The sequence below is a fragment of the Pseudorca crassidens genome, chromosome 3, assembly GCF_039906515.1.
Source record: "Pseudorca crassidens isolate mPseCra1 chromosome 3, mPseCra1.hap1, whole genome shotgun sequence".
Classification (NCBI taxonomy): domain Eukaryota; kingdom Metazoa; phylum Chordata; class Mammalia; order Artiodactyla; family Delphinidae; genus Pseudorca; species Pseudorca crassidens.
The window spans coordinates 118,671,601-118,699,013 of record NC_090298.1 but is presented as its reverse complement, the minus strand read 5'-3'; the positions used below and the strand labels follow the sequence as shown (position 1 = coordinate 118,699,013).

The 27,413-nt window shown below is 44.2% G+C and overlaps 1 protein-coding gene and 1 long non-coding RNA gene across 4 annotated transcripts in view; one reads left to right on the top strand and one right to left on the bottom strand.

The window, feature by feature from the left end:
- LOC137221821 (uncharacterized) overlaps positions 1–27,413 on the bottom strand; it is a 91,182-nt gene that overhangs the window by 55,640 nt on the left and 8,129 nt on the right. Inside the window, exons 2-4 of the long non-coding RNA XR_010942151.1 lie at positions 16,607–24,902; positions 15,597–15,729; positions 4,824–9,896 (exon numbers count right to left, since the gene is read on the bottom strand). This is a non-coding gene — a long non-coding RNA (uncharacterized lncRNA). The remainder of the gene's footprint in view (positions 1–4,823; positions 9,897–15,596; positions 15,730–16,606; positions 24,903–27,413) is intronic.
- On the top strand, positions 16,217–27,325 carry GNPDA1 (glucosamine-6-phosphate deaminase 1). 3 transcript variants are annotated; one of them, XM_067732110.1, is made up of 8 exons: positions 16,324–16,342; positions 16,920–17,029; positions 17,203–17,332; positions 20,310–20,411; positions 21,585–21,767; positions 22,773–22,957; positions 24,765–24,939; positions 25,849–27,325. In XM_067732110.1, exons 3-8 carry the CDS (start codon positions 17,209–17,211, stop codon positions 25,947–25,949), a joined length of 870 nt encoding a protein of 289 aa, XP_067588211.1. In that variant the 5' UTR covers positions 16,324–16,342; positions 16,920–17,029; positions 17,203–17,208; the 3' UTR covers positions 25,950–27,325. The 3 variants fall into 3 exon arrangements, with proteins under 3 accessions (XP_067588212.1, XP_067588211.1, XP_067588210.1); XM_067732109.1 differs by lacking the exon at positions 16,920–17,029 and adding an exon at positions 16,565–16,677 and having other exon boundaries at positions 16,325–16,342; XM_067732111.1 differs by lacking the exon at positions 16,920–17,029 and having other exon boundaries at positions 16,217–16,342.

The window sequence follows — 27,413 nt, the reverse complement described above, 5'->3', positions numbered from 1 at the left end:
TAATGGCTCATGAGCCAGGCCCTGTGCCAAGTGTTTTATTCATTAATTCATTTAAAAATATATTTACATAAGTAAACGTGTACAAAAATATAAACAGAGGCTGTATTTACAGATGGTTGCAAGTCAGTCAAGCAGTATAGCCTTCTGTTTTAGCACTTGAGTTCTAGACAGCCTCAGGTTCCAGTCCTGGCTCTGACCTTCATTAACTGTGTGACCTTAGCAAGAAGGATATCCAGACCTCAGTGTGCTCATCTGAGAAATAAGGCAGCACGTACCTCACAGGACTGTTCATCTGATTAAAGGAGATGATACATGCAAAGCTCTCAGCACAGTCCCCGGCATGTGGTAGAACAGCTTATTAGTGTTTCTAATGGTTGTTATTATCATTGTTGCTGCCAGAGTAGAGTTTGAGTCCCCCATCCTAAAGCAGGGCAAGAGTTGGGTCTAAAGCCACTTCTGACTTCACACACTCCCACCAAGATAGAGGAAATCCAGGGGATGCTTTCAGGCTAGTGCAGTTGCCGAGGTGGTACCAGAGCCAGAAACAACCTGCCACCAGCATTCATGCTGGATAACTCCTCCTGCACACACAGTATGTTCTAGAAACTGCAGAGATCTGTAAGATAGATGGGAGGCCACTCTAAGAATTAAATGAGTTAGTAGAGAGCCTAGCACACAGCAAATATTCCATCATTATTAGGCATTGTTATTATCTATCATTTTGTAAGGTATCTGCTAGAGTGTCTCTAAAAACATGACTTCATTAATAATAATTCACATTAATTGAGTATTACTCCAAGAGCCATCTCTTGGGTCTGCATGCTCAATGCCTTCACCTTTTCCTGATGACAGCATCTCATTTACCTCTGGGGACCTTCCTCCCTCCATCACAGTCCTCTATTCCTGACAGTCAGTAATAAATTGTTCCAGCCTAACCAGCCAGAGGTGACCAAGGACAAGCCTGTGGTCTGCTGGAATCAGATTTCTTGGCTCCAAGCAGTGAGGTGGGGCACCCCAGAGGACCCACAGAAGGATGGCAGCTCTTTTGTAAGTTTTGGGTTCCAGCTCAAGGATTCCAAGGAGGGTCAAAGGGAAGTGGGAATCAGTTCTGGACTGGTTGCTGTTTTGGACCCAGGATTGAGAAAAGCAGAGATTAACTAGGGATGGAGTGCTGTCATGAGGTGAGGCCACAGAGCAGTTGGTTATCTGCAGTAAGAGATGAGAATAGCAAACCAGGCTTTTGCTTTCGTCTTTTGTCAAAAGTCAGAAAGCAGCAGTCACCCAAAGAGAGGTCCCTGTGGCATTTCACAGCTGCTGCCTGACTGTGGGAGAAACACAAAGCTGTGGCTTTGCAGCTGGCTTTATCTCCTCTGTCCTCCCAGCCGGCTTTTTTTCTTTTTCAGTCCAAGCTGATTTTCAGCGCCAACTGTGACTTTGTACAAAGACACCCTTCCTCAAGACACTTGACTGTCATTTGCTAGAAAATTGTCCTAATGAGAATTCAATCCTCTGACGACTGTGACATGAAGGAACCCCCTGGAGTGTGCAAAGCCCAAACTGCAGTGATAGGCAGAACCCTGCCACACCAGCAGAGGTTGGAGCTGGGTCATCCAAGACAGAGCCCCAGGGGAGGCCGAGCTACAAGCCTCTGGTGCTGAGACGCCCATCACTTCCTGGCCTCTTTCCAGCCTCCCAGAGGACTGATTGTTTAGCTATTCTTTCCATTCTGGGAGCTATCCCAATCTTTATCCAGTAATCCTTGTTAAACCAAGCCACTGAGTTTCTATTGCTTGCCACTCCAGAATCCTAAATGACCTATCTCTGTAAGCCCTGTGTTGGCTGCTGGGGATAGAGGAATAAGATGCAGGCCCACCTGGATGTGCTCACTGACTACTTGTGGCTAAAGGGAGCGATTATTCTCATGACAAAAAGATTCTTCCTTTTGTAAAATAATTCACTCCTGGGTCCTCCCTTCCTCCTCCCACCCCTCATTTTGTAAACTTCACGATGGCTTACTCTATCCCCAGTGCCAGACCTGCAACAAGCCCTCAGCGGATTCATTGAATGAATGAATGAATGGATGCTGTGATCATCTCCATTTCTGCTGATAACTTATTAGCAGATGCTTTCAATAAGTGGTAGAGCAGAGATTCAAAACCAGGTCAGCTTGTGTCTTCCCTGCACTACACCACACTGTGTTTCTCTTATTCACCTGAAAAATGAGTTCTCCTTTTCTTGGATAGGAGAAAGCCAAGGTACCACGGAGAGATTCTAATATCAAAACATCACATTCTGATTTGGCAGATCCTCTAAAAGTTAAACAGAATTCCCACATGACCCAGCAATCCATTCCTAGGTATACACCCAAAACACTGAAAACAGGTACTCAAACAAGCACACACACACAAATGTTCACAGCTGCACTACAGCCACAAGGTGGAAACAGCCCCAAAGCCCATCAATGAATGGATGCATAAACAAATTGCGGCAGATGCACACAATGGAATGTTATTCAGCCATAACAAGAAACGAAGCACTGATGCATGTTATAATGTAGAAAAACCTCAAACACACATGCTATGGGAAAGAAGCCACACACAAAAGGTCACATATAGTATGATTCGATTTATATGAAATATCCAGAATACATAAATCCACAGAGACAGAACATATATTTGGTGGTTATCAGAGGTTGGAGGGAGGGGGAAACGGAGAGAAACTGCTTAACGGATAGAGGGTTTCCTTTTGGGGTGATGAAAATGTTTTGGAACTAAATAGAGGTGATGATTATAAAACACTGTGAGTGCACTAAATGCCACTGAATTGTTCACTTTAACATGGTTAATTTTATGTTAGGTGAATTTCACCTCAAATTTTTTTTTTTTATTTTCTTTTTTGCTGCACCATACGGTATGCGGGATCTCAGTTCCCCGACCAGGGATTGAACCCATGCCCCCTACAGTGGAAGCGTGGAGTCTTAACCACTGGACGGCCAGGGAAGTCCCTCACCTCAATTTTTAAAAAACCACATTCCAGGAGCTGTGCTGGCACTCAGGAACACCAAATGTTTCCCATGGCACCTATGCTTAATGCTGTTAATTGGTTTTTAGGTTGTGCCAGAGAAGCCCTCTTTTGGAGGCAGTATGGTCAAATGGCTGGAGTACAGACAGCCTTGGTTCAAACCCCAGATCAACTACATATGTGCCCTTGGGTGAATTTCTAAACCTCTGGTTACCAGTTTTCTCATCAGTGAAACTGGAATAAGGGTATCTACCTCATAGGGTTGTTTTAAGGACTAAGTGAGAGTATAACGCATGCAAAGCACTTGGAACAGTCCCTAGGACATGATAAATGCTCATTTAATATTAGCTGCTATAATTATGATGATGATCCCCTATAGTGGGTTCACTGTTTCCAACTCCTCCATTTTCAAAAGTTTTTGTCATACTCTCTCTCTTATACATTTTACGCTGCAGAGATCTGTTTCTGCCAGGAAAGGAGCTGTTCTCCTCAAAGCAGACTGACTCCCCAGTGAGGAGACCGCCAGCGATGAAATTCCAAGGATGTTCGGAGGGACCCTTCCTGCTTTTTATCTCCATCAGCAGTGGAGAGCTCCCAGGAAGTGAACTCGACACAGGATCATTACAGCGATCCCTGTTCCCTTTGGCTGCCTGTGCAATTTAGTGCACTTATTGTGAGCTCTGTTTCTTGGTCATTTGCTACGTGGGATGGCATTGTTCCCCTCCCAGCCCCAGGCTAGTTCCTGTGCTCTGTGGTGTGGAGACTTGGAGATGTGGGAAACATCCCACACACCTGGTTAGCCAGCCTCAGAGGTCCACCCTTGTGCAGACGGGTCACTAGGCTCAAAAAACATCCTGTCCACACCCTTAGCCTATCAAACCTGTGCCTCTCACCCATGCCCAGGTCACACATTCGATTTTTTAAAAATCATTGTTTTAAAAATAATTAAAAGTGTTCCATTTGCAAAAGGATATGCCCTGAAAAGGAAGCCTCTTCTGCTCCCTGCCCTTCAGCCTCCCAGCCTTTCAGTTCCCCTTCCCCAAGATCATCATGACTGTTTCTTGAATATCCTTCCACAGACAGTCGACACATATAGGAACATATATTTATTCCTCTCTCCATGACCCCCACACATATTCTAGCACAAATGATACCATACAGGGAATTTGCATCTTGTTTTTTTTTAAATTAACTATCTATCATGGTAGTATTCATATTAGTTCACAGAACTCCATCTCATTTTTAATGGATGCACTGTATTCCATTTTACAGGTACCCAAAGCTTTATCCAACCAGTTCCCAACTGACGGACATTTAGGTTGTTTCCAGTATGTGCCTTTAACAAGCAGGCTACAATGAATGCCCTTCTAGAAGGAAATGAGAATTCAATTTCCTTCTGTTGAGGTGAGGCTTCCTTCTCTTCCCTTAGCACTTTGCTCATAGAGTTGCCTGTACATACAGGACATGTCCTATATTTTGTCCTGCGTCCTGTATTGACTGTCAGGACACCATGAATGTCTTGCATTCAGCTTTTTTCAATAAATTACTAAAATGCGTCAGAGCTATTTTTCCTCCACAGTAACTGGTGCTTAAATCACTTAAATGGCAACACCAGCTGAAAAGCGTATCTCCACAAATAAAAATTCAACCTCTTATGATCTCCTGCAGGTTTAGCTGAGGGAAATAAAAGGGGAGACTGAGAATCAAAGGTACTTATTTTCATATTCAGGAAAGGAGAACACTGTTCTTTGGTCAAAGTCCCAAGCTGTGACCAGTAACTGCGATGATGAGAAATCACTTACGATTTTTGTTCTGAAAATCAGCCAATCAGCGATACTCTCACTTCAGTAACTATGCTTCTGGATGTGAACAAATCCACCACCAAGCCTCTGAAAGCCAGCAAGTCAGTGACAGTCCCCACGCTCCTAGACGACAGCCAATCAGCAAGCGTCTCACTCCCAGGACCGTGCTCGAAAGCCAGCCAGTCAAAGACAACCTTGCTCCAGGGAGCAGCTGAAAGTCCTTACATCCTTAAAGCCTTTCTCTTCTGAAAGTCCACCAGCCCCTGCGCCCAGGCTTCCCAAAACCTTCCATAAAATCAGCTCTGGCTTTGCTGGGGAGACTTTGCCTTAAAAGTGCAGTCTCACTTTCAGGCAAACAGGAAGTTCACCTTTTTTTTTTTTTAATCAGATGTTAAACTCCATTTATGTTAGCTTGCAGTTGTGCAGCCCTTTCAAACTGGGTCAAGTTGGACCCAGTTTATAGTAAGTCAAGAGTTTGAACCTGTAAATGACAAATGCACTCTCACAGCTGTGAGATTATCAAATTCAATCTCTTTGATTCTTGAAGTGGTTTCTATTACTTTTTTTTAAACCTTCCTGCAATTTTTTTTATTGAGGTGTAACAGACACAACACTGTATTAGTTTCAGGTGAACAAAATATTTGATATTTGTAAATATTGCAAAATGATCACCACAATAAGCCTAGTTAACATGTCACCATACAGTTACAAAAATATTTTTTTGTGATGAGGACTTTTCAGATCTACTCCCTTAGCAGCTTTAAAATCTGCAGTAAAGTTGAACTGCAGTCACCATTACATTATCTGCAGTAAAGTTGAACTGTAGTCACCATTACATTATACCATTACATTACAGTCACATTACATCCCCATGATTTATTTACTTTATTGCTGGAAGCTTGTACCTTTTGGTCCTTTTCACCAATTTCTCCCACTCCTTACCCCCTCACCTGTGGCAACCACCAGTCTGTTCTCTGTATCTGTGAGCTTGGTTTTTTGATGTTGTTTTAAATTTCACATATAAGTGTAATCATAGGCTATTCTGTCTTTGTCTTATTTTGCTTAGCATAATGCCCTCGAGGCCCATCCATTTTGTTGCCAATGGCAAGATTTCATTCTTTTTGATGGCTGAATAGTATTCCATTGTGTAAAATATACTGCATCTTCTTTTTTAAAAAATATTTATTTATTTTCTTACTTGGCTGCACCTCATCTTAGTTGTGGTAGGCGGACTCCTTAGTTGTGGCATGCATGTGGGATCTAGTTCCCTGATCAGGGATCAAACTGGGGCCCCCTGCATTGGGAACATGGGGTCCTATCCACTGTGCCACCAGGGAAGTCCCTATACTGCATCTTCTTTATCTATTCATCCATTGATGGACAGACACATGGGTTGTTTCCATATCTTGGCTGTTGTAAGTAATGCTGCAGTGAACACAGCGTTGCATATATCTTTTTTTAAAAAATTGCTTTATTTGGCTGCTCCAGGTCTTAGTTGCTGCACGTGGCATCTTTGTTGTGGCATGTGGGAATCTTTTAGTTGCAGCATGTGAACTCTTAGTTGCAGCATGCATGTGGGATCTAGTTCCCTGACCAGGGATCGAACCCGGGGCCCCTGCTTTGGGAGCTCAGAGTCTTAGCCACTGGACCACCAGGGAAGTCCTAACATATATCTTTAGGAATTAGTGTTTTCATTTTCTTCAGATAACTACCTAGGAGTGGAATTGCTGGATCGTATGGTAGTTCTGTTTTTAATTTTTTAGGAACTTCCATACAGTTTTCCATAGTGGCTGCACCAATTTACATTCCCACCAACAGTGCACGAGGGTTCCCTTTTCTCCACATTCTCGCCCACACTTGTTATTTGTTGTCTTTTTGGTAATAGCCATCCTGACAAGTATGAGATGATACCTCATTGTGGTTTTGATTTGCATTTCCTCATGATTAGTGATGTCGAGTATCTTTTCATGTACCTATTGGCCATCTGTATATCTTCCTTGGAAAATGTCTATTCAGATCCTCTACCTATTTTTAATTGGGATTGTTTGTTTGTTGCTATTCAGTTGTATGAGTTCCTTATATATTTTGGATATTAACACTTTATCAGAAATCTATTTTTCTGTATATATGAACCCCCAAATATAAAAGAGCAAGCATAACTTGTGCTGAACTTTCTGAGCAGTGAACATTTATTAAACAAGACAGAAATCCCTTTTGAAAGTTTCTGCAGTATGCAGTTGTTCATTTAATAAAAGATGAAAAATCAGACATAAGCCAGCATATATTAACAACTAACCATAAGAGATGTATGATTTCCTTAACTAACACTAAGGAAAGTGATAAACAATTTTTTTTTAGGAAAAATTCAGATTAAGCAGATAATACAATCACAGCAGAAATGTAATGGACTTCCACACCTGTATATCATCATCAGTCTTTCAGCTCAAGTAAGTGTTTGGATGGACTACCACCAGAAGTGTTTTCAGGTTCCAAAACTGCAAACGAATTTTCAAATGCTAGGATGAAATCTGCTGCCATAATAATATAATAGTTCCATTTATCACTACAGAGATTATCAAAGATCTAAATGTCTCACTCTTTTATGGCATTGCCAAAATGCAAATAATCACAGTGCAGAAACAAATTTTCCTTTGTGCAATATTTTTCTTGTGAAAAAGGCTTGCATATAAGGCTATTGCAAGTAGAATACCTTTCAGATGAGACTTCAGAAACAGTAAAAGTTTTTGCAGACAGTCTCTTATTGAGTTAAGAGTTAATCACACACACACACACACACACACACACACACACACACGAAAACCAAAAACAAAGGGACACGGGAAACTTTTGGTGATGGATAAATCTATCACCTTGATTATGGTGATTGTTCCCCAGGGAATGCATATGCCCATACTCATCAAATTATACACATTAAATATATGTAGTATTTTGTATATATTTTAAAAAGTTAGTAGTGCAAATCAAAACCACAATGAGGGACTTCCCTGGTGGTCCAGTGGTTAAGAATCCACCTTCCAATGCAGGGGACACAGGTTCAATCCCTGATCAGGGAACTAAGATCCCACAAGCCATGGGGCAACTAAGCCCGCGCGCCACAACTACTGAGCCCGCACACTCTGGTGCCTGCGCTGCAACTGGAGAGAAGACCACGCGCCACAACAAAGAGCCCGAGTGCCGCTACGAAAGATTCCGTGTGCCGCAACTAAGACCCAACACAGCCAAATAAATAAATTAATTAAACCCCCACCACCACAATGAGATATCACTTCACACCTGTCAGAATGGCTATTACCAAAAAGACAACAAATAACAAGTGTTGGTGAGAATGTGGAGAAAAGGGAACCCTTGTGCACTGTTGGTGGGAATGTAAATTGGTGCAGCCACTATGGAAAATAGTGGCTCAAAAAATTAAAAACAGAACTACCATATGATCCAGCAATTCCACTCCTAGGTAGTTATCTGAAGAAAAGAAAAATACTAATTCAAAAAGATGTACCCCGGGCTTCCCTGGTGGTGCAATGGTTAAGAATCCACCTGCCAATGCAGGGGACACAGGTTCGAGGCCTGGTCCGGGAAGATCCCACACACCGCGGAGCGGCTGGGCCCGTGAGCCATGGCCGCTGAGCCTGCGTGTCTGGAGCCTGTGCTCCGCAACGGGAGAGGCCACAACAGAGAGAGGCCCGCATACTGCAAAAAAAAAAAAAAAATTAAATTAAAAAAAAATTTTTAAAATACAAAATATCTTCCCTCCTAAAAATAAAAAAAAGAAATTACATGTGCATCACAACCAATTCTAAGGTCATTGATAATATCCTAATATGGTAAAAACATTTTTATCATGAAGCTGTGATTCACCAAAATATATATTTGTATTGAGACCACAGAAACAATTTTATCTTGAATGCTGGATATTTTAACTAAATTTATAATTGTGTTTACATTAATTTTGGATGTTTTACCTTTGGCAGAATGAACTTCTTAAAGCTTTATTTTGATTCCATGAATTGGTTGAATAAAAATCAAATCCCCATTGGAGTTAACTGATATACTTAAAACACTGGATGACATTGATATCAAACTGGCATTATTTAGCTGTTTGTAAGGTTGTTCTTTTGCCCATGGAGCCCACACATTAACAGTTATCACTTCTCTTTGGATATGTACAAGGAAACTTGGAATAAAAAATGAACAAGATTAAAACAAACTCACAGAAAAAGAGATGAGATTTGCAGTTACCAGAGGCAGGGGGTGGAGGGAGGGGGAGTTGGCTGAAGGTGGTCAAGAGGTACAAACTTCCTTTTAAAAGATAAATAAGTACTAGGGATGTAGTGTACAACATGATTAATATAATTAACACTGCTGTACGTTATGAATGAAAGATGTTGAGTAAATCCTAAGAGTGCTTATCATAGGTAAAAACATTTTTTTCTTTTATTTTGTATCTATGAGATGAAGGATGTTCACTAAACTCATTGTGGTAATCATTTCATGATGAATGTAAGTCAGATCATTATGCTGTACACCTTAAACTTATACAGTGCTGTATGCCAATTATATCTTAATCAAACTGGAAGGAAAAATCTTTCCCAAATAAGTGCACCAAATACACATTTTGGCTGAATAACAATGTTTATATCAGTATTTGACCAAAGTCGAGGTCAAAATGCAATACTACAATCACAGAATGAACTTCTTGGATATCAGAATAAAGTCGAAATTTTATTTTAAAAATAAAGAGTTAATGAGAAACTTTTACTATTTTTGTTGGAGATAATACAAATATAACTTTTGGTGGATGTTTCCATAACGGTACAAACGACGTTTATTCAAAGTTGAAGCAAAGCATGAATAACTCTATGGAAGGCGTTGGTGGTCCTGCCTGTGCTCTGCATAATGTGCTCAAGAGTACCTGATGTTGGGACTTCCCTGGTGGGCCAGTGGTTAAGACTCTGAGCTCCTAATGCAGGGAGCCTGGGTTTGATCCCTGGTCAGGGAACTAGATCCCGCAAGCCGCAACAAAGATCCTGCAGTCCGTAACGAAGATCCCGCATGCTGCAAATAAGACCCGGTGCAGTCAAATAAATAAATAAATTATTTATTTATTTATTAAAAAAAAAAAAGAGTACCTGATGTCTTTTCTTTTGAGATTGAAGTAACTGTCATGCAATGTTCTCCTACTTCAGCATTTACACTATTCTAACTAAGCGATTTAAAGCTTTTTGTGATTTTTTTTTGGCATTCAGTATTCTTTACTTCTCCACATTCAAAAACCACTGGCTCTCTAACAACTGCAGTTGAGAGAATCCTCCATTTATTTGAAGCACGGACATTATGCTTCAATTCTGAAGAAAAGGACCCCAAAATTCTTGTTGGCTTTTTAAATAATGCACTGAATGAAGTTTGTTCCTAGTTTTCAGTATCAATTTAGCGATAGGATTATGCAAACAGAAAGAAGAACCAACAGTGTTGCTGCAGTACTCCATTGCTTAAAGGAACTTGTTGAATGTATTAAAGAAGAATTGATGGAAAATGTATCCCTTTTATTACCAAAGCTGTTTTTAAAAGGGACAACATTATGTAAGCAGGAAAATAAATTTCAGCCCAAAGTGGATAATTATTGCAGCACTTGTTATGATTATCTTTTGAAATGGATTTCATCCATTGACAAATTCAATTCTTTTACGTGGATGTTACTAAATACGCTTTTAGTGTGGAAACAGGTGGAATCATCAGGTGCAGTGTTGAAGAAAAAAAGAATAAACACTGATGACAATGCTCCTTTTTGTTTGTGCACATTTTAAAAAGTTATTGATCAAAAGGTACAATGTAATCCTGAAGAGTGGAAAAGCAAGTTATGCTGTGAAAGACTTTATTATGGGCTTCAACCAATGAAATTTGAAGAGTAATTCTCAGAGTTGTTAACTTTATGACAAGTTGTTAACTTTATGACCAGCCAGTTCTATATACTGGCTCATAATGCTAACGCTGAGCACGATTTCTCATTAGTGAATGTTCAACGGCCAAGAACACAATAAGTTAGACGTGACCCCTAAAGAAATCGTATCAAAATGTAAATAAAACACAGACTGTAACTTTGAGGAATTTTATAAGCAAATCCTGCAAAACAAAGATTAAGAGCTTCAGTAGTTGTGGCACGCAGGCTCTTTAGTGGCTTGCGGGCTCTAGGGCACAGGCTCAGTAGTTGTGGCGCATGGGCTTAGTTGCTCCGCGGCATGTGGGATCTTCTTGGACCAGGGATCGAATCCATGTCCCCTACACTGGCAGGCAGATTCTTAACCACTGCGCCACCAGGTAATTCCCCAAAATTTGCTTTTAGAATAAGTATGTCATGCGATATTTTTCTTTTATCTCAAAGTACATATGCACAGGCAAGTAGCCATAATTCAAATTTAACTGGATATCCTGTGTTTTTGTTTCTTAACTCTGGAAACAGTACTCACCCAGCCTCAGTCCATTCCTGCCTCTGATCATCCCTGTCTGTAATGCCACCCTCCTCCTCTTCAGCGACCAAACCCTGATTCTCTTTCAAGGACCATCTCAAAACCCTAGTAATAATAATGATCCCTTAGTGACAGCTAACTCAGTGCCAGGCACCGTTCTCAGTGCCTTACATGTATTAAATCATTTATTCCTCCCCTGAGGTAACTACTCTTGGCAATAATAGTCCATACAATAAGGTAGGTGTTATTTTTCCTATTTCATGGACGAAGCAATTAGTCAGAGAGAAATTGACTTCCCAGAAGTTAACCAATCGGTAAGTGGTAGAGCTGGAATTCAAAGCCAGTGTGGCTCTGGCATCCATTCCTGGATATGCCACCCAAGTCTGTCCGGCTCTGACCGATGTGGCTCTCTTGGGGCCGTGACCTGCTTCCCCATTTAACATTTGAACAACACAATCATGCAGTTTATTACATTGTCTTCCCCTTGTGAAGGAGCCTGAAATTACTAAATTTGTTCATATTTCCCCATTTAAAAGGAATTCTGCAATAGCCAAGAGGTAGAAGCAACCTTAGTATCCATGGACAGATGAATGGATAAAATAATATAGTATGTACGTATGTATGTGTGTGTATGTATCTATGTATGTATGTGAGAACACTGTGCTAACTGAAGTCAGTTGCAAAAGTCAAATACCACATGATTCCACATATATGAGGGAACTAGAGTAATCGAATTCATAGAGACAGAAAGTAGAACGGTGGCTGCAGGGACTCGGGGCAGGAGGAAATGGAGAAGTTGTTGTCTAATGGGTTTAGAGTTTCAGTCTGCCAAGAGGAAAGAGTCGTGGAGATTGGTTGTACAACATGAATGTACTTAACACTATTGAGCTGGATGCTTAAAAATGGTTAAGATGGTAAACTTTGTATGTTTTTACCATAATTAAAATTTTTTTAAAAGAAAGAAGGAATTTCACCTTTGCCTTCTCAGCCTCTCCCCTCTCTTCTGCTCTCTAGGAAGCCAGTTTTGGGCAGTATCATGTCTAGGTTTTTGCAATGAGAGAGAGGAAAAGAGAGACACCTGGGAAGCCAAACCCAGGTGCCTGCATCAAAAAAGAGAAATTTACTGTAAGGAAAAGAATGGAGGTAAGTTGAAGGATGGGCAAGGTAGTCACCTACTTTGGCTGGTTATGTGGGATGGGGTGTTGGGGCAGAGATTTTTTTAGTTAGGAGTTTAGAATGAGCAGTGGAAAAGGTTTCCTGGTAACAGTAAAAAGAATGAGGCAAGGAGAATTTTAAGAGGTGCTCTGGGTTCTGATTTGGATTGTCTTTAACATTCTTCTAGAGACATTACCAACAATTGTAAGTGTTTTGGGTTGCCGGACTGTTTCTTTGAATATAACTCTGGTGAAAGGATAGAAATAATAATATGAGATTAAACTATGTGAAATTGCCAATATTTAGTTTTTTGACCCAGAAAAATGACAATTTTTGTATGATTCAATCTAATAAGTGATATTTATGGAGCAGCTGCCACGTGTCAGGCATAGTTTCAAATGCTTTCCACGTGACAAGGTATTTTAATGCTCAAAACAACCCTATGAAGTAGCTACCATTACTCTCCCTATTTTACAGTTGAGGAAACTGAGGCACAGAGATTAAGAAAGTACCCCAGCTAATAAGTGGTTGATCTAGCATCTGAACCCAATGGGCTCCAGAGCCAGTGCTCTGAAACATGTGGGGCTTTGGCTTTTACGTGCAAGGTAGTGAGCTAGGTGGTATGGGAAATGCAAAGATCAGTGAGAAACAGCTACAGGGAGTGAAGGTAAGACATGGCCTCAGATAATTAGAAAACAGCAAGTAACAGGAAGACAGGCTCAGCAGAAGCCTTGGCAGGGGATTCCACAAACATGGCAGAGGGCAGCACAACGTGGGAATGTGTGGTCTGAGGAATGGAGTCTCTGGTGGGTCAGATGACACACCTCCATGCACAGGGGAGAGAAACAGGGGTTGAATCCCCTGCTTAACACCTACCCCACCTATGGAATTTTCCTGAGTGTGTTATCTATTGCAGCATAACAAATGACTTTATAATTTAGCAGCTTAAAACAACAAATGTTTATTATCTCACAGCTTCTGTGGGTCAGGAATTCAGGACTGACTTAGCTGAGTGATTCTGGGTCTGGGTCTCTCATGAGATTTCGCTCAATATACTGATCAGAGTGGCACACTTGTTGCAAGTGACAAACCTATACATTATAATCACCCAAAGTCCATAGTTTACATCAGAGTTCACTCTTGTACATTCCAGGGTTCAGACAAAAGTATAACCACGTGTATCCACCATTACAGTGCCATACAGGATAGTTTCACTACCCTATAACCTCTGTGCTCTACCTATTCATCCCACCCTCCCTGCTAACTCCTGGCAACCATCTTTTTATTGTCTCCATAGTTTTGCCTTTTCCAGAATGTCATAGGGTTGGAATATTACAATATGTAGCCTTTTCAGTAACACACATTTATGTTTCCTCCAGGTCTTTTCATGGCTTGACAGCACATTTCTTTTTAGCTCTTATTGTAATTATTGCTTTCAGCCATTAAGTTTTGGGGTAATCTGTTATGCAGCAATAGATAACTCAATATTCTCCCAGAGTTTCCCCTAACTAGCCTCAGGGAAGAAAAGATATTATTTTTATACTCCCTCATTCATTCACCCAACTTAAACCCAACAGAGTATATTTGGCTTTGGACATGGCTAGATCTAGGCAGCTCAAATGATGTCACAGGGCTTTGTATCTCTTTTCTATTGTTTCTACTTTCCTCACTGGCAGCTCTAAGCTTTCCTGGATTTCACAGCTCAAAATTCCTGTAGAAGAAAGGTATCTCCCCACAATACCAGCATAAACCCCAAGGAAGACCTGAGTCATCTGCTGTAACAGTGAGTCATGTTTTTAATCTCAAGACACAGAAAACTCTACCAGCAGTGGCTTAAATAAATACCACACGGATATTTGTTATTTCCTTAGAGGAAGTCCAGAAGTAGAGGTCTAGCACTTGTCAAACATCAAGGACTTAAGTTCCTTCTATCCTCCACTCTACCTTCATGCTTATTGCCTCATAGTTATAATATGGCTTCCCCAGCTCCAGGCATCACATCTGCCTTCACCACAGGAAGGAAGGAAAAGGAACAGAGACTGCATAGATGAACTCACAAGCAAAAAACCTGGGGTGGGGAGGGACTCACAGTTCTTTTAGTTAGCCAACTTTAGTTCCAAAACAAGAGGATGGAAGGATGGGTATGGGTAACAGTTTAAACTGAGGCATGGAGTGGGAGGAGCCTGAGGAGGGCAGAAGGTTAGGGTAGAGAGTATTTCAGGGTTAGAGAGAGAGAGCTGTAAGGAGGGTAGGAGGAAATAAGGGGTATTGGTAACATGGCTAGCCATGCTATGATATGCTAACACAGTCAGCCATCAGTTTCCCCAGGAAATTGGTTCCAGGACCCCCACAAATACCAAAATCCATGCATGCTCAAATCTTACATAAAATGACACAGTATTTGCATATAATCTACATACATCTTCCCATATACTTTAAATCACCTCTAGACTACTTATAACACCTAATACAACGTAAATGCTATGTAAACAGTTGCCAGGCACAGAGCAAATTCAAGTTTTGCTTTTTGAGAACTTTCAGGAATTATTTTTTGAATATTTTCCATCTGAGGTTGGTTGAATCTGTGCATTTGGAACCACAGATATGGAGGGCCCACTGGTTTTCATTTAATGCTTACAACAGCTACATGAGGTCACTATTACGTAATTTCCACTCAATTCCCAAGTTCCAGATAAGAAAATGAAGAGCTGGAGAAGCTGAGTCATTGGCTTGAGTCACTCACTCAAGAAATGGATATTGGCAAGACCAGAATTTAAACCCAGGCCTTCCTGATTAGTCCGCATGCAAAATCAAGAGCCTCCAGGCTTAACAGACACCTGCATTAGTTCCCTACAGAAAGGGTAACTCTGGGGAAACAGACCCAATTAGGTCCCATGAAGTCACTTCCTGTACCATCTGAGGGCAAGTGCTGCAGACCTGAAGGTATCATCTGAAGTGTTTGGAGATTGGGATGGGAACCTCACTGTGAAACATCTGCAATCCTCAGGCTAAGATGAGATTTCTAACTGAATTTAAAAAAACAGAAAAACAAAAGACACCTACACCAACACTGAGGCCAAAGAACAAGTCCCTCTAACTGTGTTAGCTCCACCGCCCGGGCTCATCAGGGCCTCACCATTAGAAGCCCACTCTCTCAAGCTGCTCCGGAGTCGCAGCGAGGCCCAAGGAAGAGGCGAACCAAGTCACGGGAACTGCAGGATGTGGTTGCCCAGCTGACTGTGGACCACACGTGTGGTGTGTTCTCATTTCTGTAAAATACAATGTAAGGATATTCACGAAAAATCACTGAGGATGTAGTCTAACCTGTTAGCAATGATTACCTTAGGGTGGGAAGTAGAGGAGACCAGGGACCTACATTTTTCTCTAGTTCATACTGCTGCAAAGATGGATTTTTTTTTTTAAGGTAGAAAAAATCCAATTATATTTAAAACAAAAAAGCAGCAATAACTAGGTAAATAAATGATATCTAAAAAAATAAACTGAAGGCAGAGCCAAGCCCAGCCCTAGAGGAAGCGAGTCTGCTCTTCCTCCCGCGCCCCACCCCCAGCACTGAAAACCCTGCCCCAGCCCCCGGCCTTGGGGACTGCATCCCTGGGAGCGACCTGGGACCCCTCCCAAGTCTCCCTCCTCCACCAAACCAGTCTCCAAGCCCCGCCCCCCACGGCTTTTCCGGGGCCTACACAGCCCCTGTGCTAAGAAAATGGGAGCCCCTGGCCCGCCGGGCAGAGCCCTCCCTGGAGCCGCAGCCCCTAGAAGTCAGCCCCGCGGGCAGAGCGCGGCACCGCGTGACCTGCAGCCACATGACCCACGCGGGGCGGGGCCGCCAGCGCAGTCGCTGCATCAGCCGCGGGAAGCGTCCGCGTAAGTGGGGAGCGGGGTCCGCGGGGACCCTCCTCGCGGGCGGGGGTCCGGGCGCTGCCCAGCCTCCGGCAACCTGGGGCCGGGACCCCCAGCGATCCGTTCGGGTCCCTCCCCGGGAGGGGCGATGGGATCGCCATTGGGGTGGGGGAAAAACTCCTGTACCCCACGGACCGCGGATCCGGCCACCTCAGCCTTGGCCTTCCCACTCTGATTTGACCGCAGTGCGGCGGGGAGGACTAAACGCCCTCCTTCCAGAGCGATTACCTTTGCCGCGTGTTCCTTGGGGGAAACAAGATCTGCAAAGCAAGGCAGGCCGCTGGGAGCGCCCCTCTCTGGTACTGAAAGAACACACCTCTCCAGGCCTCCACCTGCTCTAGTGAGCCAAGATGATCCCATGACCTCTCTATTTATTGAGGAAGAGTTCAACAGTAGAGTATCTAGCCAGGTGGGGGTTGTCGAGGGGTGGGGAAGGGGGGCCTGGGTCGAGCTGCAAGAGGATAGCCAACATGTTATATTGAATACTATGTGGTTTACATGCATCTTCTCATTTCACATTCACCATCATGAAATTTGTCAGGTAGGTGCTGTTGTCCCCATTTTCCCGTAAGAGAAAACAAGCTCAAAGAACTTGGGTCCTTAACCAAGGTCCTGCAGTTGATCAATGGAGGAACCGAAATTGGAACCCAGGTCTGTCCCACAGCAGCGCCTCCCGGTGGGTAGTGGAGGCACTTGGCCCAGCCTGTCGATGCTCTGTGAACTTCCCCTTCTGGGCTCAGACAGCATGGAGAGAAGGGCTTCTCCCCTCCACCCCTTTCTCCTTACCCCTTACCACTGATTCCTTTTGTCACCTACTCCTGCAGGACAAGATGAAGCTCATCATCCTGGACCACTATTCTCAGGCCAGTGAGTGGGCAGCCAAATACATCAGGAACCGCATCATCCAGTTTAACCCAGGGCCAGACAAGTACTTCACCCTGGGGCTCCCTACTGGTGCGTTGTGGGATGGGGAGGGTGGGCGAGGGCATTATGGGCTTATAAGGGGCCAGGTAGGTAGGCCCATTCAGCCAAGGGACTGCAAGGAGGGCTCTGAGGTACTGGCCCTATGAGTGAACGACTCCCCTGCCCCCGGAAATACGAAAGAGAGGACCCAGCTTCCTCTGGGCTGGTTTGTTGCTGCCTGCTCCTGAAGAGTCCTGGAGTAGAAGGGATCTTGGTTAGGCAGGAAAAACTTTGATTTTTAGGCTATATCCTAAGCCAGCCCTGTCAGTCAAGTCTCCTTAACAGAATTAAGTCCTAATACCTTAAGGCATACGTTTTATGTAATGAATTAATTTCTCTTCTCTGCATCTAGAGTGCTACTAACTAAGCACCATCCTTGGGAGAATTGAGAAGATAGTCACTCAACGCATTTTCTGTAAGGCTTAGTTAAACACAGGACCTAAGTGAAAAACAGTCCTAGTTTCTTTGGGGAAAAAATCAGAATGTTGCCTTTATGGGAGGATATTTTAAACCCAGTTTTTCAAGGCAAATGTTCTGATTCTTTCTTTCAGAAGTGGGGTGGATTTGCCTCAGTGACCAATCCACTATTGCAGGAGTCTTCAAGCTTTTTCTGTATACGGCCAAATAATAAATATTTTACACTTCACTGGCCATACACTTTCTGTTGCAGCTACTTAACTCTGCCCTTGTAGCTCAAAAGGAGCCATAGACAATCCAGAAATGAGCATGGATGTCCGCCGGCACTGACATTTGAGTTTATATAATTTTCATATATCATAATATTCTTTTGGTTTTTAAAAAGTTTTAAAGTGTAAAAACTACTCTTAATTTATGAGCTCTACAAAAACAGGCAGCAGGCCAGATCTGGCCTGTGGGCTGAAGTTTTCCGACCTCTGCTCTAGCGGTTTGTGGGAACAGTATATTCAGGTAGGTATCTGGTGAAACCACCAGCGTCTCAGACTGTGTCGGGGCTGTGCTAACATCCTGTTTTCTAACTGTGGAGCCACCCTGGGTCAGAGTCTGGGCTTCTGCTGAAACCCCTCCCCATTTCCCCATCGTCTGCAAAATTAGATCCAAGCCCCTCAGAGTGGTGTTCAGGGTCCTCCAAGACCTGGCCCCTTCCTGACTATCACACTTGAACCAGCACAGCATTTCCATATGGGTTCCTTGGAACATTCCTACTGTTAGTTGAAGCACCCTCAGGGCTCTGGGTGGAAGCCACAGAAGCCGACTCTGGCTAACTTAAGCAGAAAAGGAATTTATTGGCTAGACAGTGGAAGCTCACAGAATTGATGGGAAGGCTACAAGTTTGGAAAATGGACATGATGAAGCTCAGGGGGAGGACAGGGAAGCTGTGTGGCTCAGCCATGGCTAAGACCATGTCACAGGGATAGGCTGATTATTTTGTGTGGATGGGGCTGCCACTGTCATTCATTCAGCAGGTACTTATTGAATACCTGCTGTATGCCAAGCTGTTCTAGGTGCCAGGGATACAGCAGTGAATAAAAAGAACACAAATTCCTGCCTTCCTAAAGCTTGAATTATGGTGGGAGAGACAGATAATAAACAAGTGAATTAGCAAAATATAGAGTATGTTAGATGGTGATAAGAGGGAAGGAGAAAAATGAAGCAGGGAAAGGGGCTAGAGAGTGTTTAGGCAGAGGTGGGAGTTACAGTGTTGGATATGGGGGCAGGGAAGGTCTCTCTGAGAAAGTGACATTTGAGTAAAGGCCTAAAGAGGTGAGTTAGCTATGCAGATACCTGAAGGAGAGCGTTGCAACAAATACCATGTGCAAAGGCCCTGAGGTAGAATTGCTTGAAGCAGGATTCCTAGCTGGGGAGAGAGTTAGCCAGGGGCCAGGTTATATAGAGCCTTTGTTAGGACTGATTATAACTCAGAGTGAAATGAAAAGCCATTAGTGGGTTATGAAAACAATGATCTGATCTGGGTGGGGCTTTTTTCTTTCCATCCTTTCATTTTTAAAAGTTTCATGCATTCAGAAAAGCTGAAAGAATAGTACAGTACCATCTACCTAGATTCACCAATTGTTAACCTTTTGCCACATTTGCTTTCATCTCTTGTGTCTCATGTTCTGTCTGTACACACACACATACACGCACACATTTCTTATAAGCCACTGGAAAGCAAGGTCCAGAGATCCTGACACTTTACCTCTAAATCCTTTAGTACATATCTCCTCAGAATAAGGACATTCTCTTATATAACCACAATACTATTATAATACCTACGAAAATTAAAAATCATTTCATAATATCATCTAATATATAGACTATATTAAATTTTTTCCCCGAATTGTCCACATTTTTTTAGAGTTTTTAAAAAAAATTAATCCCAGTGTCCAGTCAGGCTTCATGCATATTTAGTTTCTTAATCGACAGCAGTCCTCTTGCCTTTTTACGGGTTTTATGACTGACTTTTTAATGAGACTCAGCTCGGGTTTGCTGCTCCGAGGGGAAGTCTTCCCCAAACCCACAGGCTAGCCTGTACCACAGCCGACATTACTGCTTCGTGTCCCCACTCCTAAACAGTGAGCTCTTCCAGGGTGGCTGCTGTGTCTCTCACTTCTCTGCATCCCCATCACGTACCTCTCACGTACTGGTTGCTCAGGGAATGTCATGTCAGTAATTAAGTCTGACATTCACTGAGGTGCTAATCACAGTCATTTCAATCATCAGTGTGCTGAATGCTAGGGATTCAGCCATGAACAAGACAAGACACAGCCCTTTCCCTCCTGGAGCTTACAGTCTAGGGGGGAAATAGGCATTAAACCAGCACTTAACGGATGGCAGTTGGGATTGAGCATTGGGCAGGACTTCAGATCTGATTTGTTTCTGTCAGGTCTGACAGGTTCTCCTGGTGGAGCATCCCTGATTCATTCCCGGGCGCCCTCTGGGCTTCCAGGAGCTGGGGGCTGAAGGGGGTTCATGGCTGTGGCCTCTCTTGCAGGGAGCACCCCACTTGGCTGCTACAAGAAGCTGATTGAATACTACAAGAATGGAGACCTGTCCTTCAAATATGTGAAGACTTTCAACATGGACGAGTATGTGGGTGAGTCTTGGGAGAATCGTACTCCTCCCCTCACAGGATCGGCCCAGGAGAGGACGGGGGAGGTCTCAGGGAACCAGTGGCATTTGGGGGTAGGCTCAATTGGTGATACTGTATCTTCCAGGCCTTGGTTCACTCAGCTATGACATGAGGCTAATAAAGCTGACCTCATGGGCTGAAAGCATTAAGTGATATAACAGGTGTGGAAGCTTCTTGATCAGAGCAAGCACTTAATGAATTCCAGCATATCTCCTCCCCTGCCTCGTCCCCAACTCCATGCCATTTCTTTCCGGAACAAATGGCTGCAAAGGGGATCTGGGGTCCCATGGCTGGGGTGTGTGCTCCCCCTCACACCAGTGTCTGTGTCTGGACTTTCTCTCTACTGTTCATCTTCCAGTCCCCTTCCTGCCAAGTATACTGGGAAGGGAGCTGAGACTGGTGTCCTTTCCACTGATGAAAAGTGGCACCTTGGGCTTCTGTCACCCTCTCCACCTCCACCATCATTTTGTAATGGTTTTAATTGTGGTAAACTACACGTAACATAGAATTTACCATTTTAACCATTTTTATGTGTACAGTTCAGTGTTAAGTAGATTCACACTGTTGTGCAACCAATCTCCAGAACTCTTTTCATCTTGCAAAACTGAAACTATCCATTAAAAATCAACTGCCCATTTCCCCGCTCCTCAGGCCCCTGAAACATGCACTTTAAACACTGTTTTTCTTCTTAACTGAAAAAAATCTTTTTTTGGAAGCTCTGAGATAATTCTCTCCAACCACTTGGTGTTCCACTTGGGGTTCAGGCTGAGCAGGGTGTAATGGGGGGGTGAATGGTGAGGTGGGAGGCACAGGGTAAGGGGTGTTCTTGCTTCCTTTCCTGATGGGCCCAGCCCTCCCCCGCAGAGGCTAGCCCACCTCCAGAGGTCCAGACTGATCCTGGCCTCCAGCCATTCTCTTGTGAAAAGGAGATCAGAATGAGGGCCCAGGCCCATGGTCATGGGCACAAGGACACCAGCTCAGCTTACTCCGAGTGGCTGGGGGTGAGAGGGCTACTGCCCAAGGCTCCCCGATGGGCTCTTCCCTGAAAGTGTCTCTGGGGCCTGGGAGTATCCTGCCATCCTTGGGAGGGTGCCCTTGCTCAGCCTGGCATGACTGAGTGCAGCCATGGCCCCACAGGCCTTCGTCGAGACCACCCGGAGAGCTACCACTCCTTCATGTGGAACAACTTCTTCAAGCACATTGACATCCACCCAGAAAACACCCACATTCTGGATGGGAATGCAGCTGACCTTCAGGCTGAGTGTGATGCCTTTGAGGAGAAGATCAAGGCTGCGGGTGGGATTGAGCTGTTTGTCGGAGGTGAGCTCGACACCGCAGCAGATGTCCAGGGCAAACCCAGGGTGGCTGGAACATAGGAGAAGGGGACAAGACCCATGCCTGTCTGCAAACAGCTCCCTCTCTCTGCACCAGTGACAGTGGGGTCACTCATTAGCCTGAGGCACCAGGGAAGGCACAGAGTGGGAGCCCTGGTGCCCTGCCCTGCCTCTGCCGCTCAGAAACTTTGTGATCTGGGGCATCTCCTCTTTCTGCAATTTGATGCCTTGTCTGTAAATCGATGGATTTGGATTTGGACTCCAAGATTCTCTCTATTCCTCAGACAAGGTTTTATGGATCAGTCATGGGACTTAGTTAAACATAATCACAGACTCATGTAGTTCCAGAAGATTCCACCATCAGCCCCTGCATGCTAAAAATAGCAATTGAACCCCAGAGAAGTTTTGTGACTTGCCCAGGGTCAGCCAGCCAGAGCAGTGGAGAGAGGGTGGGGACCTAGGGTATCCCGCTCTCAGGTTTATGCCTGTCCCTGCCCTGAGTTGCCCTCTTACACTTCCATCTGTCAAGGCCTCTGGAGTCCCCCATGGGGGGTGGGGGTGGGAGGCTGAAGTCGAACAGTCTTTGACTGCTCCAGATTTAACCCTTCTTTACTTCCAGGTGGGGAGGAAATGGCTAGGAGTGCTCATGTTCTGAGATCTTATAAACTTGGCAGCCCCTTTCCAGGCCCTGTGTATGTTTTCTTCGGTGTGACTCCATCCCAGCAGGGATAGAGAAGTGGCAGGAGAGAGAGAAGTTACACTTGGATGATCTGGGGGGCAGAAGCTTTTGGGATTGCTCCGTACTTAGCTTTCTGAGGGTGGCAGCAAGTTAACAATGTCTGTGTGTGCCTCAGCTAGAAATGAGAGGGGAAGATCATATGCTTGGTTTTCAAGGATTTTTTTCAGACCCCAGGTGGGGAAGGAGAGATTGTCCGTTCTTGAAATCTTGGATCCCTGGGACTGACAGGGCTGCCCTGTCTCTTCTGGGCAGGCATTGGCCCTGATGGACACATCGCCTTCAACGAGCCGGGATCCAGTCTGGTGTCCAGGACCCGTGTGAAGACGCTGGCCATGGACACCATCCTGGCCAATGCTAGGTTCTTTGATGGAGATCTCGCCAAGGTGCCCACCATGGCCCTGACGGTGGGTGTGGGCACTGTCATGGATGCTAGAGAGGTAAGGGCACAAGGGGGGCTGGACTTGGCTTTTTGCTGTTAATTTCAACTATACAGGTACCACCTGAATCCATTTTATTAAAAATGAAGACATTGTAAATAAGGCTAAAATCCCAACTGACCCTATCACTGCCGTCCTTCCTCTCTGGAAGTAACCATTCTTCCCAGTGTGAGGTGAAACCTTTTCAGCACTGACTGCCCAGGAGGCCACAGGCTCCTGGTCTCTGCCTACCCAGCACCACTAATATCAGAATATGAATTTGTACCTGTCCAGGTACTGAGAGGGGCCCTCTGGTTCCCTGCAGTTGGTGGAGGCCACTGCTTGAAGGGAGCTCCCCCTGCAACCGCAGGATGCTTGTGGTTATAGCCCTGTGCTCAGGGAGTCATAAATGTGGAGAAGTGTGATTGAAATAGTGTCTTGAACTGAATTGAGTCTTTCTATAGAAATTTGGGTATCATTTGAATTTTTTGTAGTTCCAATTTCCTTACTTTCATTAGAAGCATTTTCTCTTCCTTTCTGATATATTCAGTGGGAAGCAGCTACAGACATTTTAGCTTTAGGTTTCTTTGCCCAAGTCTGTAAACAAACATGTAAATCATTGAAAAAGTTTCCCTGTCTAAAGTGATTTTTTGTGAAATAAGCAATGGCAGCAATTTCTGTTGGGTAACCTTGAATCAGTACCTAGGGAGGTCATTCTGCTGTTTTTGGCCTTGCATCTTATAAACACTACAGTTTGAGGGCTCTTCCTGTGGTGTGCAGAAAGGACCTGGGGATGGAAATCTGGAAATTCTTTTTTTTAAAACGAGTTCTGGGGTCCTGAACAAAGAGTCACATTCTTTCTATGCCTCTGTTTTCTCATTTCAAGAAAGGAACAGTAAATCCTGCTCACAACTCCATGGCAGAAGTGAATTACAATGAAAGGATATCTGGAATGCTGAGTTCTTGATAATCACTTTCTGGCACTTAGCATTCTTTTTTTTTTTTAATTAAAAAAATTATTTATTTTATTTATTTATTTTTGGCTGTGCCTCACGGCTTGCAGGATCTTAGTACCCTGACCAGGGATTGAACCCAGGCCCTCGGCAGTGAAAGCAAGGAGTCCTAACCACTAGACTGCCAGGGAATTCCCACACTTAACATTCTCGATATTTTAAGTGTTGAGGGGAGTCTGTGCCTGTTTTACTTAAACAAGAAGCATTACTCCAAGTCACATGAGCAGGTCTAATACTCTGAACTGAAAGTGACCAGATTAAGGGGCAGCTTTATTGGCATTCAACCTTAGCAGCCACACAGATAACTCTCACCATTGCTTCCAAGGCCTCCCTGGAGGCGCAAATCAGGACTCGTCTTTTTCCAGTTTGCCACTGTGGAAACTCACCCAACCTAGCGGCCCCGGGACCCAGTGTCAGAACCGTTGGGATAAGGCGTGGGCCTCTGTATGTACGGCACATCTGCTCCCAGGGCACTTTCACGGTCATCATCAAAGGTGCCAGGAGGCACTATCATGTGGTGGTCAAGAGCATGGACTCTGGGTTAGAAATGACCTGGGGCAAGTTACTGAAACCCCCATCACAGAGTCCACTCCCTTATCCTAGAATGTGGGGATAACAGTGCTCCCCATCTCAGGCTACTTGTGTGACAGAGCACACAGAGCGTGGAGCAGCGTGCCACGTGCTAACGACTTACAATGACACATAACAACAACAGTCCTTACGATTGTCCTGGGTGGCCACCAGGATTCAGGTGTCTAGACTCCCCGTTCCGCTGCTCCTTCTCCTCCATCACAGGCTTGTTTTCTGATCCCCAGGTGATGATCCTCATCACGGGTGCTCACAAGGCGTTTGCTCTATACAAGGCCATCGAGGAGGGAGTGAACCACATGTGGACCGTGTCTGCCTTCCAGCAGCATCCCCGCACGGTGTTTGTGTGCGACGAGGATGCCACCCTGGAGTTGAAAGTGAAGACCGTCAAGTATTTCAAAGGTGAGGGTGGGGTGGGTCAGGGAGTAGGTTGCCAAGTTCAGGTGTGCCAGGAGAGAGGAGTGGATCTAGCTTGCATGCTCTGGCCACTTTGACAACTATGATTTTAATAAAATCAAACCCTCCTCTCAGAATACAGTTTTCTCTTCCATCCATGACTATTTAAGGGTCCATTTCTAGAGACCTGTTTGCTCTGAGGAGGAGGAAAGAGAATGAAATGAAAGTGGTAGTTCAAGGGCAGTTTGGTAATCTCCTTGCAGCGATACTGAGCCTCAGGTTTTTTATCTTTCCAGATCTTGTACAGGCCTTTTCCTTGTAGTCAAGGCACCGAACTGTCATGCACATCTTTTTTTCTTCTACTTAAAGCGGACACTCACTGCTTTAAATAAACTTATGGGAAAATCCTCATTTACTGAGCAGGCAAATTAGGAATTTGTTCTTTGATGAAAAGATTTTTTTTTTTTTTTTTTTTTTGCGGTACGCGGGCCTCTCACTGTTGTGGCCTCTCCCATTGCGGAGCACAGGCTCCAGACGCGCAGGCTCAGCGGCCATGGCTCACGGGCCTAGCCGCTCCGCGGCATGTGGGATCCTCCCGGACCGGGGCACGAACCCGTGTCCCCTGCATTGGCAAGCGGACTCTCAACCACTGCGCCACCAGGGAAGCCCAAGATTAACCTTATAATGGCCAACTCTCCTAGAGACGAATTTATAACAGTCCCATGGATTCTAGCATTCATTAGGAATAACAAATTCTTTTCCTATTCTTAGGGTGTTTATCGTTTGGGCCCACAGACGAAAGATGATGAGTATCAGTTCTAGGACAAAATTTGAGAGCTCCTGGATGTTACTGTTGATAATCATGGAACTCTGCCTCTACCTGCATTAATGACTTTTGTTTTTAATTTTTTGTAGGTTTAATGCTTGTTCATAACAAGTTGGTGGATCCCTTGTACAGTATCAAAGAGAAAGAAACAGAGAAAAGCCAGTCTTCTAAGAAACCATACAGTGATTAGCCTGTGCTAATCCTAGTGCCAAGTACCTCATTGGGACAGGCAGGTCTTTCTGGAAATTGTCTTTAGGAGGACAGAATTGTATTTCTTTAATCTAGTACGGTTACCCCAGATAAGTGGGTGAACTTATTATTCTTGGCTATGCAGCGTGGAGTCCAGTCATGGAGTTTAGCTACTTGGTTGTAACTTACTGTTAATCAGAAAAAAAAAAAAAAAAAAATCACTCCATAATTTTGATGTTGGCCCGACTAGGGGTTTTTAACTTTTTGCTCTGTCTCTGACACTGTTCACGTGTACAATACACTCCTGCTAGTAAGTTCTATCATTATGTGCACTGATTCTCAATTGGGAGGGAGTTAGGGGCTTATGTATATGGGACAAAACCTCTTTGGAGAGTCCTGAGAGCCCCTCTTGAGCAGGCCTGCCCCTTATTTGGGAATCACTGTTTTAGATTAAGGAACAAACACTCTTAATGTCTAGAACCAGTATAAGGAAGCAGTCCCTCTGGTCAGTAACAAGTGCCATGGGAAGGAAACTATCCCTTACTTTCTTTCCCCAGTTTTTACTGCTCTTTCAGTTGGCCTTTCTGTGAACTCAGAGGACTCCTTGAGGGAGGATTTGGGTGGGTAGGACTAAGAAGAAGGCTTTTGCTGATAAACTCAGAGCCTCAAGGGGCCCAGCCACGTCAAACTCCCCTCCATCAGGGACCTTCCAGCACCAGGAGGAAGGCGGAAACGCTTTTCCCACCAGAGCCCTGTGTTTTGTTCCAAGGTCTCACTGTGGCACCTCTCATACGTGCTCTTTCATAAGTCCACAGGGCCAGCAGATACTGTCAAGTTCAGCGTTGTGTTCAGTCAAGGTGATGGAGCCAGGGCAAGCAGCTTAGTTGAGTTAGAAACAACACACGAGTGACATGTTCTACATCCCTAAGAGCTGAGTGCCAAGAAACACACCAACTGTTTCTAAAGTTGCCTAATGTCCTTTCCCCACTGAAAATACCCTGCCCTTCTAACCCTCCCAGGTTCGTGTGGCATGGTCTGATGTTCCCAGAACATCAGGAAATACAGTGCTTTTGCTCCTTTATCCTTCACCCCTTGTTCACAAGCTGTCCACTGCTCTGCCTTCTTTTACTCCTCTGCCTTGATGGTTTGGATGCTGCCTCCTCCTCCCTATCTCTGTGCCCATTTGAAGCTGCTGCTGCCTCTATTTCTGGGAAAGACCTTTCGGAGCCTGGCTCAGGCCTCTCTTTAAGTGCTGTGTTTGGTACCAGCATTTCACCTTTAGCTTTTATACGTGATTGTGCTGTCATTCTGTCTTAAGCTAATGGATCAATGGACTTGTTTACAATATTTTCTATTAAATCCAGTATTTTCACGTAAGATGTGTTGTTTGTGGACTTCCACCCCCAAAGGTCAGAAGCTGGTTTGGGTTGATATTTATGTATTTTGAGAATAGCTAGCGAGCAAA